This window comes from Ctenocephalides felis, unplaced genomic scaffold (genome assembly GCF_003426905.1).
Source record: "Ctenocephalides felis isolate EL2017-DRISC unplaced genomic scaffold, ASM342690v1 CF-g0.4_SCAFFOLD_00845, whole genome shotgun sequence".
NCBI lineage: Eukaryota > Metazoa > Arthropoda > Insecta > Siphonaptera > Pulicidae > Ctenocephalides > Ctenocephalides felis.
This window is the reverse complement of record NW_020536999.1, coordinates 88,336,566-88,351,200: the sequence shown is the minus strand read 5'-3', so window position 1 is coordinate 88,351,200 and position 14,635 is coordinate 88,336,566. Positions and strand designations below refer to the sequence as shown.

The following is a 14,635-nucleotide window of genomic DNA, read 5'->3' as shown; positions in this document are numbered from 1 at the left end:
TAATGCTAATAATAAAATTAATAAATAATATTTTGTGAATAATAAAAATAATACGAAAGCACGATGCCATACACCACTAGTTTTTAAACTAATTATGTGTTTTATATTAATTAAATATTGAAAACTTAATATAATATATATTAAAATTAATAAACTGAAATGTCGTAACCTTTTTAGTTAAATTTCTTTATCTAAGGTCGTCGGCATACCTACTCTTCATTTATCTATGGTCGTAAGATATTTTCTATGTGTGTGACGACACCTTTAGGACTGTCCGCCATTACACTAATCGCACCATAACAAGCATCTGTCAAATAAAATTGAATTGTGAATATTATTTTTAATAGTAATAAAATAAAAATATATTAGTGCGCGAAAGAAATAAAAATAAAACATAATCTATAGTAAAAATAATGTAATAAAGACATAAAATAAATTTTTAATTATATATGAAGTGTTAAAATAAATTTTAATATTGTGAGGTTAGGTACGATGGAATATATTTTTTACAAAAATCGTAAGTTTTTTAAATAAATTTAATTAAAATGCGTGAAATACAAACAGAAGCCGTTTATTTTCATCATCTGGACAATTTAATATCGAATATTAGAATCGAAGAAGTTTTTACCCATAGTGACGATTTACCTTTTTTTATCAAAGAAGAAGAACTATCGGAAGATGAAGTCAAAAATAAATCACAATTAGATTGTGAAAATAATTTTCAAGTAAAACTGGAATCAGTTGAGCAGGATGATGTTGCAGTCGAATTGCCATCATACAGTGACGGAGAAACATCATCGGATAATATTGACATGGATTACAAACCTATTTTTGATTACAATATGGACGTGGAACCATATACAGCACCAGATTTACACAATGGTTCAAGTCAAGATGCAAAGACAGCCCCCATAAATCATGTAACCCCAGATACAATTCGTTGTGAGGTTTGTTCAAGAGTTTTTAAGTCCCATTTTATTTTACGTAAGCACTTGAAGCTACATATCATTTCTCGAGGCTTCAAATGCCAAATCTGTGACAAACTGTTTGCCTCAAAGTCTTTCCTAGATTCCCACATGAATATACACATCGGTGTGCGTCCGTATGGTTGTAGAGTTTGTAAAAAACGTTTTTTTGAACGAAACAATTTTAAAGTACACATGAAGGAACATAGGAGCCCCAAAAAGCATAAATGTGCGTTTTGTGATGAAGTATTTAAATGGTGCAGTAGTTTATTGAAGCACTTAAAAACACATAACAATACTAGGCCTTTTAAATGCAATTTGTGTCAACAAGATTTTGCACAACGTAGTTTTTTAGACTATCATAAACTTAAGGTGCATTTGCAATCAGCAAAAGAATCGTCTCGGGATCAAAATTTAGGTGTCACAGATCATGTTTTGTCTCGGGATCAAGATTTATGTTTAAGGGATTGTCCAGTATTTTCAGATCAAGATTCTAGAGATCATTTATTGTCTTGGCATCAAGATTTATGTGTGAGAGATTGGGATCAAGAATCTTGTGTAAGAGATCAACCATTTATTCAAAATCAAGATTTAAGTGTCAGAGATTATCCATTGTCTCGGAATAAAAATTCTTATGTAAGAGATTATATATTGTCTCAGAATCAAGATTTAAGTGTCAGAGATAAAAATAAACTTTTAATTGTCAGAGATTGTCTACTGTCTCAGAATCAAGATTTAAGTGTCGGTGTCAGAGATCATCTGTTGTCTCAGACTAAAGATTTAGGTGTCAGTCTCAGAGATCATCTGTTGTCTCAGAATCAAGATTTAAGTATCAGAGATAATAATCAAGATTTAAGGTTCAGAGATCATGTATTGTCTCAGAATCAAGATTTAAGTGTCAGATATAAGAATAAACATTTAAGTGTCAGAGATTGTCTACTGTCTCAGAATCAAGATTTAAGTGTCGGTGTCAGAGATCATCTGTTGTCTCAGACTAAAGATTCAGGTGTCAGTGTCAGAGATCATCTGTTATCTCAGAGAGATAAGAATCAAGATTCAAGGTTCAGAGATCATGTATTATCTCAGAATCAAGATTTAAGTGTCAGAGATTATTTATTGTCTCAGAATGAAAATTTAAGTGTCAGAGATAAAAATCAAGGTTTAATGGTCAGAGATCATCATTTGCCTCAGAATCAAGATTTAAGTGTCAGAGATCATTTATTGTCTCAGAATGAAAATTTAAGTGTCAGAGATAAAAATCAAGGTTTAATGGTCAGAGATCATCAGTTGTCTCAGGATCAAGATTTAAATGTCAGTGTCAGAGATCATCAGTTATCTCTGAATCAATATTTAAATGCCAGAGACAATCTATTATCTCGGGATCAAGATTTATGTGTCAATGTCAGAGATCATCTATTGTCTCAAAATCAAGATTTAAATGCCAGAGACCATCTATTACCTCAGAATCAAGATTCTTCTTCAAGAGATTATCTACTACCTCGAGATCAATCTCTATCTACCAAAGATTATCCATTACGAAGTGATTCTCGTGACCGCCCCTTCGAGTGTTCTTATTGCCACAAACGTTTCCTCCAATCCCACCACCTCCAGAAGCACGAAGCAATCCACACTAGGGAAAAAATCCAAGGGGGCGACCGTAAACACCAATGTCGTTACTGTGACAAAAGATTCCTCAGACTTTACCACTTGAAGTTCCACGAATTTACTCACACGGGGGAGAAGCACTTTAAATGTGATCGATGCTCGAAAGAGTTTGCGCGGGAATATAATTATAATAGACATTTGAAGTCACATTTGTTCGAATGCGAAATTTGTCAAAGGAGCATGCCGAGTGGTAAGAAGTTGCAGGAGCATTTGAAGATGCATCAGAAAGAGGATCGTAATGAGTGTGAGTATTGTTATAGGGTGTTTCAAAAGTTTGAAACGCTGGAAACCCATTACATTACAGTGCATAGCGAGCAGATTGAGGAAATACGAAATTTTGAAATGCAAACCACAGAGGTAAATGATGTTTTAACACAATCTGGTGGAAATGAGTGTGTAGTTTGCGGGAAAAAGTATGATTTACAAACACAATTGAAGTTACACATGAAGTTTCACAATAAAACTGGTGTAGATGTTGTTAAAGTGCAACAAGAACACGTAAAATGCCTAATTTGCAATAATACTTATTCCAATAAATGGCATTTGGAGCGCCACATGATTGTTAACCATGCACCAACACAAACTTTTGAAGAAAAAGTTTCCGACGGCGCTCATGAGTGCACAACTTGCAGCACCTTATTTTACAACAAGACTGACTTAGATGTGCACTTAGAGTTTCATCGAACCAATGAAGATACATCTTTAGACAACCGGTTTAAGTGCCTTTGTTGTATCCAATCTTTTGATGCTAACAACTCACTAAGAAAACATTTAAAAACACATATAAATCCTGACAAAACCCTGAATCCGAATGTCAACGACTACGAATGTAGCGTTTGTAACAAACCGTTTCCTTTTAAAGAACATTTGAAAAAACATTTAAACACACATAAAGACAAAACACAATTGGCACTTTTGGAACTTGCTAGATTGAATGTTAAACCTCCCAAGTGCCATTTGTGTTCAAAAGTGTTTAGTAAAAACAGTCATTTAAAACGACATATTAATAATGTTCATTTACGCAAAAATAAAAATGCCCCTAAAATTTCTCACCATGCTAGTCCTGACGTGAATTCCCTAAATATCATTCATTCCTGTCCAGTTTGTTCCAAGCAATTCGCCAGACCTTCAGATGTCAAACGACATATAAAACTGGGACACAACAAGTATAAATCTCCTAACCCCACCCAGTCTCTGATACCAGACCTTTTCCATTTACACAAATGCAGAATGTGTAACATAAGTTTCAATTCAAAAGAATCCTTAGAAATCCATAAACTGTCCCACGACAATGTGTTAAAATGTACTAAGTGTACAGAGACTTTCTACGATGATGATCTTTTACAAATTCATTTACAATTGCATAATGAGGCTTGCGGGTTGTGCTGGAAGCAGTTTGTATCGAAGGAGAATTTAGAGAAGCATATGTCAGCAGTACATGCACAAAGGCACAAGTGTATTATTTGTGATAAACAATTTGCATTGAGTAAACAGTTGAATAAACATATGGAGATACATATTGGGATTTATTGAAGGTACAGACAAATAAAGTTTTGATTTAGTGATGAGATAAATGAACTGGAAAGTCAATATTGTTTGAAATGAGTCAATTTTTTATATTTTTAGGGCTCAGTATTACAATCTGACTCAAAATAATTCGAAAATAAAAAATACGATGTATATTTCAACATTCTCACATAATTTGGATCATTCTCAAACAATTTACAACATTTTTATACAATCTACAATATTCTCACACAATCAGCATCACTTGTAGACAAGTGACAACATTTTCAGACAATTCACAACATTAAAAGATGGTTTACAACAATTATCTGACATCGTACAACATTTTCAGAAAATTAAAAATTCTAAGATGAAACACAACAATATGCAATATTTTAGGCAATTTACAACATTCTCTGACAATTTGAATAATCCCAGACGATCTACAATATTTTCAGACAATTTACAACATTCTCAGACAATCTGCAACATTTTTAGGCAAGTTAGAACATTCTCAGACAATTTAAATAATCTCAGACGATCTGCAATATTTTCAGACAATTTACAACAATCTCAGACAATCTACAATATTTTCAGACAATTTACAACATTTTAAGACAAAACAACATTCTCAGATAATCTGCAACATTTTTAGGTAGGTTACAACGTTCTAAGACAATTTCCAACATTCTCAGACAATCTGCAATATTTTCAGGCAATTCACAACATTCTCAGACAATCTGCAACAATTTTAGGCAATTCTAAGCATTTTCAGATAATTTACAACATTTCATAACCATTTACAACATTTTCATACGCCTTGTAACTTTCTCAGATAAACTACAACATTTTTAGACAGTTTACAACATTATCAGACAATCTACAACATTCTCTGACTATTTAAAACACTCTAAGACACAACAGTTTCAGACGATCTACAACATTTTTTCGGATAATAATTCACAACATTTTTATACAAATTAAAATATTTTTACACAACTTACAATGATCTCAGACGATCCACAACATTTTCTGATAATTTAGAACATTCTATGACAATTTACAACATTTTCACACACTTTGTAATATTCTCAGATAAACTAAAACATTTTCAGACAGTTTACAACATTATCAGACAATCTACAACATTCACAAGACATAACAATTTCAGACAGACTAAAAAATTTTCAGATAGTTTGCAACATTTTCGGACGATTTACAACATTTTCTATTCATTTACATCATTCTGTGACAATGTACAATATTTTCAGACAATTTAAAACATTTTAAGGCAAGTTGCGACATTTTCAGACAATTTCAAAAATTAAAACATTTTTAGGCAACTTACAACATTTTCAGAAAATCTAAAGTAATCTCAGGCGATCTACAGCATTTTCAGACAATTTAAAGTATTCTAAAACAATGTGCAACATTTGCAGACCTTTTACAGCATTTTCAGTCAATTCACAACATTTTTAGATAAATTATAACATTTTTGAACAACTTTCAATATTTTTAGATAATCTAAAATAATCTCAGACTATCTACAACATTCTCTGATAATTCACAACATTCTGTGATAATGTACAACATTTTCAAACAATTTAAAACATTATATGACGAGTTGCAACATTTTTAGACAACTTACAACATTTTTAGGCAGCTTATAACATTTTCAGATAATCTAAAATATTCTCAGACGATCTACAACATTTTCAGATAATCTACAAATTATCAAACAATCTGCAACACTTTCAGCAAAATGACAACATTGTCAGACCAGTTACAACATTATCAGACCAACTAAACATTGTCAAACCATCAGTTACAACATTGTCAGACCAGTTGCAACATTGTCAAACCATTAGTTACAACATTGTCAGACCAGTTAAACTTTGTCAGACCAGTTAAACATTCTTAGACCAATTACAACATTGTCCGATCAGTAAAACATTGTCAAACTAGTTACAACACAACATTGTCAGACCAGTCAAACTTTGTTAACATTGTCAGACTAGTTACAACATTGTCAGACTAAATACAACATTGTCAGACAATCTACAAACATTCTAAGACAACAATAAATGACTCATAGCTACAAAAATTATTTTTTCAAACTTTCAAGTGATATTGTTATAAATATTTTTTTAACATTTATCATATATTATGTAAGATATTTAAAGATTATATTTTACTTTCTTACTTTCGAATTATTTTGAGTCGATACAGTTATAAGAAAATAATAAATTGTATTATTCATATGACATTGTTGATATGAATTATATATGAAAAATAGTATAAATAATATTAAATAAATAAAAAATAATAAATTTTTAATTGAATATATCTACTTTATAAATAAAAGTACAAAAAGAATTATAATGTGTTATAAATCTATAAATAGTAAAGTATAAATATAAATATAATAACATTAAGTATATGATGAAATAATTATTGATGAATTAACATAAATATAATTGTATTATATTTCTTATTAAATAATTTTTAACTATTTCAAACAATTTATAATATATTCATTTAATTTATAGTTATTTCAGATATTTTACCGTTTTTTTTTAAATAATATAAAACATTTTGACACAAACTACAAAATTTTTACACAATTTGCAACATTATCAGACAATCTACAACATACTCAGACCAGTTACAACATTCTCAGACAACTCAATACATATTCAGATGATTTACAATATTCTCAGACAAACTACATCTACATCATCCAAACAGCTACAACATTCTCAAACAATTTACAATATTTTCAGACAATCGACAGCATTCTAACAAAATCTAAAACATACTCAGACCAGTTACAACATTCTCAAACAGTTTACAATATTTTCAGACAATCGACAACGTTCTCAGGCAATTGACAACATTCTCAGACAATCTACAACATACTCAGACCAGTTACAACATTCTCAAACAGTTTACAATATTTTCAGGCAATCGACAACATTCTCAGACAATCTACAACATACTCAGACCAGTTACAACATTCTCAAACAGTTTGCTCAGACAAGTTACACTTATAGTTACATTTATACTTGTTTATGGCTCAAACTGTATATAGAATTACCAATTTAAAATATCTACATCAGGCAACCCACAACATTATCAGGCAATCTACAACAACTTCGTTAGTATTATCAGGCAATGTAGACAAGTTGTCAGACAATTTACAGTATTTTCAACTTGTCTAGACAAGAAAATTACTTCAAGGTAAAAACAACTTGATAAAAAGTTAGTAGTTGAAAAATGACGGTCGATAATTAACTATTTATTAATAAATATTTTAGTGTTGTGTTGAAGAAACAGTGTTTAAGATTGCTTAATTAATTTTTTAATCATAATATTTGTCGATGGTAGAACAATTATTCCTCAGTTGGTGAATGTAGTGTCAATGAAGACATATTTATCAACTTTAATATTTATTCAAAATATAATTATAAAATTTACAAAATTTAACGCATTAAATAATAGAATATATAAATGCACATTTCCTTATAAAGAATTGAGACTGATTGTGACAAAATGGAGGCTATTTATAAACTGAATCTAGTGTGAAAAGGAAACTTGTTTGGATACATAAGAGTGAAGTTAAAGATGAAATAGAACATGTAGAAGGACCAAGAAGATGTTAGACGATTTGTACAAAGACGAACAATACATTTCAAGGTAAATTTAATATATTATTTACTTTTCATAACAAAATGTATTTAAAACAAATATTATTTATTGCGTAAGTACTTTTATAACACAAAATATTTTTTATCATATAGCTATTTTAATTCTAAAATTATATTTTTGTTTATTATATCACTCAATATTTAACAAATTATTATTTAATCATATTATTAACTTCCCAAAGAGTTGTTTATGGTTTTCCCCAGAAAATTAAATTTCTTAATATTATGGGTCCAATTCTTTTGCAATGCTATGTTACGGTCTTATATTGAAGAATTATAAGGTCTATATCCATAATAATAATAAATGGTAGTCTGCCCGAAGGCAGGCCCATTATCTTATTATATTATTAACTTCTCGAAAGAGTTGTTTATGTTTTCACCAGAAAATCAAGTTTGTTAATATTATGGAGCCAATTTTCTGGTAGTATAGAAATGTAGCATAGTGTTGTCATGGCAACGCTATGTTTCAGTCTTATCTTAAAGAATTATAAGGTCTATATCCATAATAATAATAAAAAGTAGTATGCCCGAAGGCAGGACCATTATCTAATTATATTAATAACTTCCCGAAAGAGTTGTTTATGTTTTCCCCAGAAAATCCGATTTGTTAATATTATATAGAAATGTAACGTAGCTTTGGCATGGAAATGGTCTTATCTAGAATATGTACCATAAGGTCTATATTCATATGAATATATTATATTTAACATTGCCTAGGATCTATGTCCTACTTTCATAAGAATTGGTAGTAAAAACTGTGAAAAAGCTATGTATTGTTTTACATAAACCTGTCCTAAAAAGCATGATGTTATTATAAGTGCATCTTCCTAATGTGCCCTTGATAACACATACGTAAAGTTAGATTTTTTTTATTGAAGTAAAACTTCTTTAGGCGCGACTGTTGTATGCAAGAACATTGGCATAGTTAAATAAACATTTTAAGGTTACATCGTAGTACAAATTATTAATACATGATGCTTAAACCAGAAGAATATATTACTCTGTCCCTCGTAAATAATTATAATAAAAATAATAAAATAAATAAAACATTTGTGCCGTGTGCTAAATGTGAGTTTTGATTAGAAATTATTTCTATATTATTCGTAGTTTCTATAAATCTTTGAAGTTATTAAAATGGAAAATATTTTTTAGTCAAGACAGATATTACAGCTGCTCAAAGAATGGGGTTATATCGCCAGCAAAAAAGTAAAAAAAAAAACCTGCAGTCAATGAATGTATGTTAATTTTAATTACATGAAGTTTTTCAAACACCATTATACGATGAGTGAAATTGTGAAAACAATACTTGTTTATGCGTTGTTTAACATAATCCACTGTGTGAACGAATATTATAGAATTTATTAATCAGCAATTACTTCATTTCTTTAATGAATGTTCATTTCTAAATGCTAATTACAATGACAAATCGATCATGTCATATTTGAAGTATGACTTTAATTACATTTTTGTTTTTAAATATTATACATATTTTTAATGCTATTATAAATATATAATTTATAATTTATCATTATATAAATGTGTATAATGATTGACACTAATAAATGTGTGCATCACGAGTGTTACCATATTACTAATGAACAGTATTCAAAATTGTTATATGATGTATTTATTTCCAACTTAAATGTCATCTCGTACAATAGCAAAAAAATTTAACATCAATCGCGTGTGAACCTTACGCGCACTCTTTTTTTTTATCGATTATTTGTTGACTTTGTATACACTTACATTAGTCATATACATCTTATAAGTTATCTTCACACTTTAATTTTATTTGATTGTATATAATTATATAGCACACTATATATCCTATTTTTTTTGTCAATAATGTTATAAAATTGGTTGGGAGGGAGATTCTTTGCCTTACTATCTCCGTCCATAGTTCTTGCCTACACTACTCCCATTTTTTGCACTCCATAATGGCGTGCTCAGCATCCGCCATAGTCACTCCACCCAAGCAATAGCAATTAGGATCAGTATTGATCCCAATTCAATAGCCATTAGGATCAGTATTGATCCCAATTCTACTCAGGTGAAACAGAGTGAATGTATGGTTAACATACACTCTGTTTCACCTGAGTAGAATTGGGTTCAATACTGATCTTGGGGAGTGACTATGGCGGATGCTGAGTTTACATATTGTAGAAAAAAACTATAGAATCTCAGTAAATTCGTTAAATGTCTGACACTGTAAATACATAGCTTTTTGACAGTTTTTAGTACCAATTTATATGGAGGTAGGACCATAACATAGTATTGGAGAATTGACCCCTAAAGGAAGAAGTATGTAATAACAATCAGTTCCAGATTTTTGGAGACAAAAAAAATTCTATTATAAAATCTATTATAAATTTACATAAATATTAGCTCTTATGAGTCTTTTTATGTTTATTACAATCTTCCACTCGCCTGAAAGCTTTCTCACACATCTCACACTTAAAAGGCTTCTCATTTGTATGACTCAAAACATGTCTGTTAACTTTACTCACGGAATTGAATCCTCTATCACATATCTTACATTTATGCGGGAACTCCCCTGTGTGAATACTCTTATGCAACTTCAAATCAGTAGCTCGTTTAAACGTCTTAGGGCACACATCACAACTATAAGGCCTTTCATCAAGATGTACAATCATGTGTTTATTAAGATCACCCGTGCAGCCGAAGGCTCTTGCGCATGTTTCACATTTGTAAGGTTGTAGTTTTGTGTGCGAAAGCATGTGTCGGGTTAGATTGTGGGGGAATTTGAAGGCTTTTTTGCATATTTCACACACCCAAGGTCTCTCATCGCTGTGAGACTTGAGGTGGTTGTTTAGGGATACTGATTGTGTGAAACGTTTGTTGCATGTTTTACAAATGTATGGACGAGCTCCTGTGTGGACTCTTTGGTGCACGTATAGAGATGATGGGTGCACGAAGGTTCTAGCACAGTCTTTGCATTTGTGGGGTTTGTTGGGATTTGTTTCTGGGCTAGGTTCGCTCACATCTTCCTCAATATCTTCATTTAAAGACATGTCAAAGTCGATGAATGTTTTCAGACATGTTTTTTCATCTTCTAAAGTTGCTTTTGCTTTAATAATAATATTGCTGTAATCTTGCTCATCTTGTTTCGTGTTTTCAAGCTGAAAAGAATTTGTTGAGACATGTTTTATATTTGCTATTTTATAAAAAAATTAAAGTGCATTTACTTTTACTTCTTGTTGCTTATCACTCTGCAAAGAATTTGTTCCTTCTGACATTTTTGGAACGATACCAATTATTAAATGTTATCCAAAATTGATAGTAATTTTAAAAAACATTTAAACATTTATTTATTACAGAGAAATCACTTAAAATACAAAATTAATATTTATTATTGCTTGTGTTGTCACTTTTTGGCACAACTGTCAAAACTGTCAAACTTGACAAAAATGTCAAAAAATGACAAACATTTTTTATTTAAAAATATTTTTATTTATAAAGATAATTATTGACATTGTTTCGTTGATAACAGAATATAAATTATATTTAGAATTATTTTATTTAAATTTTATGTAAATTTTACCATTTAAAAAAGGTTTTTATATTTGGCGCCATGTTTGACAGTAAGCACAATGAAGTTGTGTAAAGATATTTTATTTTATTTGTATATTTTATAAAAACATATTTATATTTACAAAGATATTTATGAATATTTATAATATAATATAAAGTACATTTAGATTAATTTTATTTAAATTTTTTGTAAATTTTACTATATTTTAATTAATTTATTACGTTTAAAATATGTTTTTAAATTTGGCGCCAGTAGGCATAAGTAGTTGTTCAGTAAAGTTCGGAAACGGGAAATGTATATTTTTTTAAAGATATTAGCATTCACAAAGATAATTATAATGGAATATAAAACACATTTAGATTTATTTTATTTAAATTATAGGTAAATTTTACTATAATTTTAATTACCTAAACACATTTAAAATAGGTTTTTAAATTTGGCGCCATGTTTGACAGTTGTCACAATAACAGTTGTTCAGATGAAGAAATTTATTTATTAAAATGGCTGTTTTAAAAACATAAAAAAATGTATTAAAAATGTAAATTAATTTAAATGAATGTCATTAGTAATTTGGAAATTATTAAATTTATGCTAATAAGTGACACGAATTTTAAACTAGGTGTAAGTGGTATTATTTCAATAAGGAACATAAAAATAGTTGCATCATATTAACTTTAAAAAATAATATTTTATAATGTGGCATCGTAAATTCGGATAATCAAGGTACGTACAATCTTTTAGGAAATTCATACTGTATGTCTTAGAACTGCCCTCTGTAAATTCAAACATTAATGAATTTTTATATTCAAACCACTTTTTGAAGGCCTATAATATTTTAGGTTGCTCCTTTGGACTCTAAACTTTAGACGATAACTTTATTGCCATGCAGAGTTTTATTATTTATGAAGAAACAGCTCGGCTGATCTTTACCAAAAACTAATCAACACGATTATCTGCTGTCGATGGTGAGTTTTATGTTTTTATTGCAAGATTTGCTAATTTTAAGTTTTTTTGACCTTACAAGTCATTCTGAATTGTTTGAGACTGAAGTTGTAAAAAGTATATGTGGGCATGGGTATGTAGGTCAATTTTGACTTTTCTCAGATGTTTTCTCAGAAACAGCTGTACCAATTTTAAACATTTATTAGCCATTCGATAAAATTCTAGATGGACGTATTTTGACCAGTTCTTAGTGCAACAGATTATCAGGAAAAACAACTTTGTTCATCCACTTTTTAGGCAAAAATTTACAAGAAAAGATATTTATAATGATCTGTACAATTTGGCAGTACAAAAAATAGTTATGGATCAAGAATTGACATCATTAAGTTTCCAAAAAAGTTTTTGATATTGCCAGAAAATCCGAATTGCTAATTTTATGTTTTTTCGAAGGTTTAATTTTTTGAAGTCATTCCATATTGTTCCAGACCAACATTGGTGAAGGGTATGTGTATGTCGGTCAAAATTTGACTATTGTTTCAAAAATGGCATGAGTTGATTAGTTTTACTCGATGATGAGCTGTTTCTTTATAATGGTCAGAAAACTGTTAGTCTAGTCATTTAAGCTTAAATTAGATAAGAATATCGGAATTCGAGATGCCCAGCTGTAAGTCTGTAAATACTTGTATATTGATACTCTAAAAGTTGTCTCAAAACCTACATATAGTATTGACATATGTAGGTTTTGAGACAACTTTAGGGTGTCAATATATAAGTATTTAACCAAGATAAATTAAAAGCTCTCTTAAATAAGAGAATTTCATGATAAATACTGTAACAAAGTTTGCACAAGACACATAAAACTATAATATAGAAAGTACCATCTTTAAAATACAATTTATAGTAATAGAGAAGGATGTGAAGTTTACGTTTTAAGGATTTTTTAAATACATATACAGAAAATATTTATATAAATTTATTCCTAATACTAACTATTTGTACAGTAGTAATAAAATATACAATGCAAACAAAATATAGGTAATTCATAAATGTTTCTAACAATTTTATACACATAAGTTTCTTCTTATTATTTTATTGATTTTCCTCAAGTTGCTCATTATGAACAGCCATGTGTCTTGTCAATGTCTGCGAATGCGTAAACCCCTTATTGCATATTTCACATTTATAAGACCGGTCTCCGGTATGAACACGCATGTGCAGTTTTAGAGTACTCGATTGTATGAATGTTTTATTGCATATTTTGCATTCATGAGGACGTACTCCACTATGAGTCAGCATGTGATATTTCAAAGCATACGGGTGCTTGAAAGTTTTACTGCATGAATCACATTTCAAAGGACTGTCTTCTGCGTGTATGCGCTTGTGTATTGCCAAATTGCTTTTTTGGTTGAAAGCCTTATCGCATACATCACATTTAAAAGGGCGCTCCGTGGTGTGAATAAGCATATGTCTGGTCAGACTAGCTGCTTGGGAGAATGTTTTTAGACATAAGTCACATTTAAAAGGGTGTTCCCCGGTATGAATAAGTGCGTGGTTTGTTAAGTGACTTTTTTTATTGAATGCTAAATCGCATAATTCGCATTTAAAAGGGCGTTCCTCTGAATGTATAATCATGTGGGACTTCAATTTGTCTGATCGTTTGAAAGCTTTGTGACAGATTCCGCATTTGAAATGTTTTTCTGTACTGTGAGTAATCATGTGTCTTGCTAAAGTTGACCGATGTTTGAAGGTCTTAATGCATTCATCGCACTTGTAAGAGCCTTCTTTGCTGGGACTTGGCAAGTGATTGATTAAAGGCTGTTTTGAATCATTCGATTCTGCAAATGAGCTATTACTAAAGTCACCTTTATAAGGAGTCTCATTTAATTGCTGTCTAATTTTTTCCTCAATCTTAAATCTTTCCAGACATGTTTCATTATCCTCAGACTTAATAATACCATCAAGACCATCATTTTGGTCCTTAATTTCACATGTAATTTCTTCTACTGAATATTCTGGGGGCTCAATTTTAATTTTCTGAGCATTTATAGACATAGTTGTTTCTTCTGACATTTTTAGATTTTCTCACTGCTTATATTCTATAATATAAATTATGGCGAATAATTATTTAATAATTTATTTTTAATCAATAATCTTTAATACTATAATTATAAATTTAATTATATTTGCATTTATTATTAGCAATGGCAATATTAGTTGTTTCAAGTTTTTTGACATTTGAGATGACAGCTGAAGCATAGAGTATGTTTTTATAAAGACGAGATGTTTTCAATATTTTG

General features: G+C 29.9%; 3 protein-coding genes across 4 annotated transcripts; 1 reads left to right on the top strand and 2 right to left on the bottom strand.

Annotated features, from left to right (window-relative positions):
- The first annotated feature begins 545 nt into the window (after nucleotides 1–545).
- On the top strand, nucleotides 546–4,273 carry LOC113362871 (zinc finger protein 616-like). Its single transcript, XM_026605367.1, has one exon. The coding sequence runs from the start codon at nucleotides 546–548 to the stop codon at nucleotides 4,161–4,163; it is 3,618 nt and encodes a 1,205-aa protein (XP_026461152.1). The 3' UTR covers nucleotides 4,164–4,273.
- Nucleotides 4,274–10,224: 5,951 nt separating this feature from the next.
- LOC113363841 (zinc finger protein 486-like) lies at nucleotides 10,225–11,235 on the bottom strand. 2 transcript variants are annotated; one of them, XM_026606320.1, is made up of 2 exons: nucleotides 11,050–11,235; nucleotides 10,225–10,983 (listed from the first exon to the last, which is right to left on the bottom strand). In XM_026606320.1, exons 1-2 carry the CDS (start codon nucleotides 11,098–11,100, stop codon nucleotides 10,225–10,227), a joined length of 810 nt encoding a protein of 269 aa, XP_026462105.1. In that variant the 5' UTR covers nucleotides 11,101–11,235. The 2 variants fall into 2 exon arrangements, with proteins under 2 accessions (XP_026462105.1, XP_026462106.1); XM_026606321.1 differs by having other exon boundaries at nucleotides 11,056–11,235.
- A 2,192-nt stretch (nucleotides 11,236–13,427) lies between these two features.
- On the bottom strand, nucleotides 13,428–14,408 carry LOC113362870 (zinc finger protein 525-like). The gene has a single exon (XM_026605366.1). It carries the CDS (start codon nucleotides 14,406–14,408, stop codon nucleotides 13,428–13,430), a length of 981 nt encoding a protein of 326 aa, XP_026461151.1.
- Between the last annotated feature and the right edge of the window lie 227 nt (nucleotides 14,409–14,635).

Coding starts and splice junctions, on each gene's coding strand:
- LOC113362871 (XM_026605367.1), top strand. CDS start 546: ATGCGTGAAATACAAACAGAAGCCGTTTATTTTCATCATCTGGACAAT.
- LOC113363841 (XM_026606320.1), bottom strand. CDS start 11,100: ATGTCAGAAGGAACAAATTCTTTGCAGAGTGATAAGCAACAAGAAGTA. Junction 10,984..11,049: donor ATAAGCAACAAGAAGTAAAA/GTAAATGCACTT, acceptor AATTCTTTTCAG/CTTGAAAACACGAAACAAGA.
- LOC113362870 (XM_026605366.1), bottom strand. CDS start 14,408: ATGTCAGAAGAAACAACTATGTCTATAAATGCTCAGAAAATTAAAATT.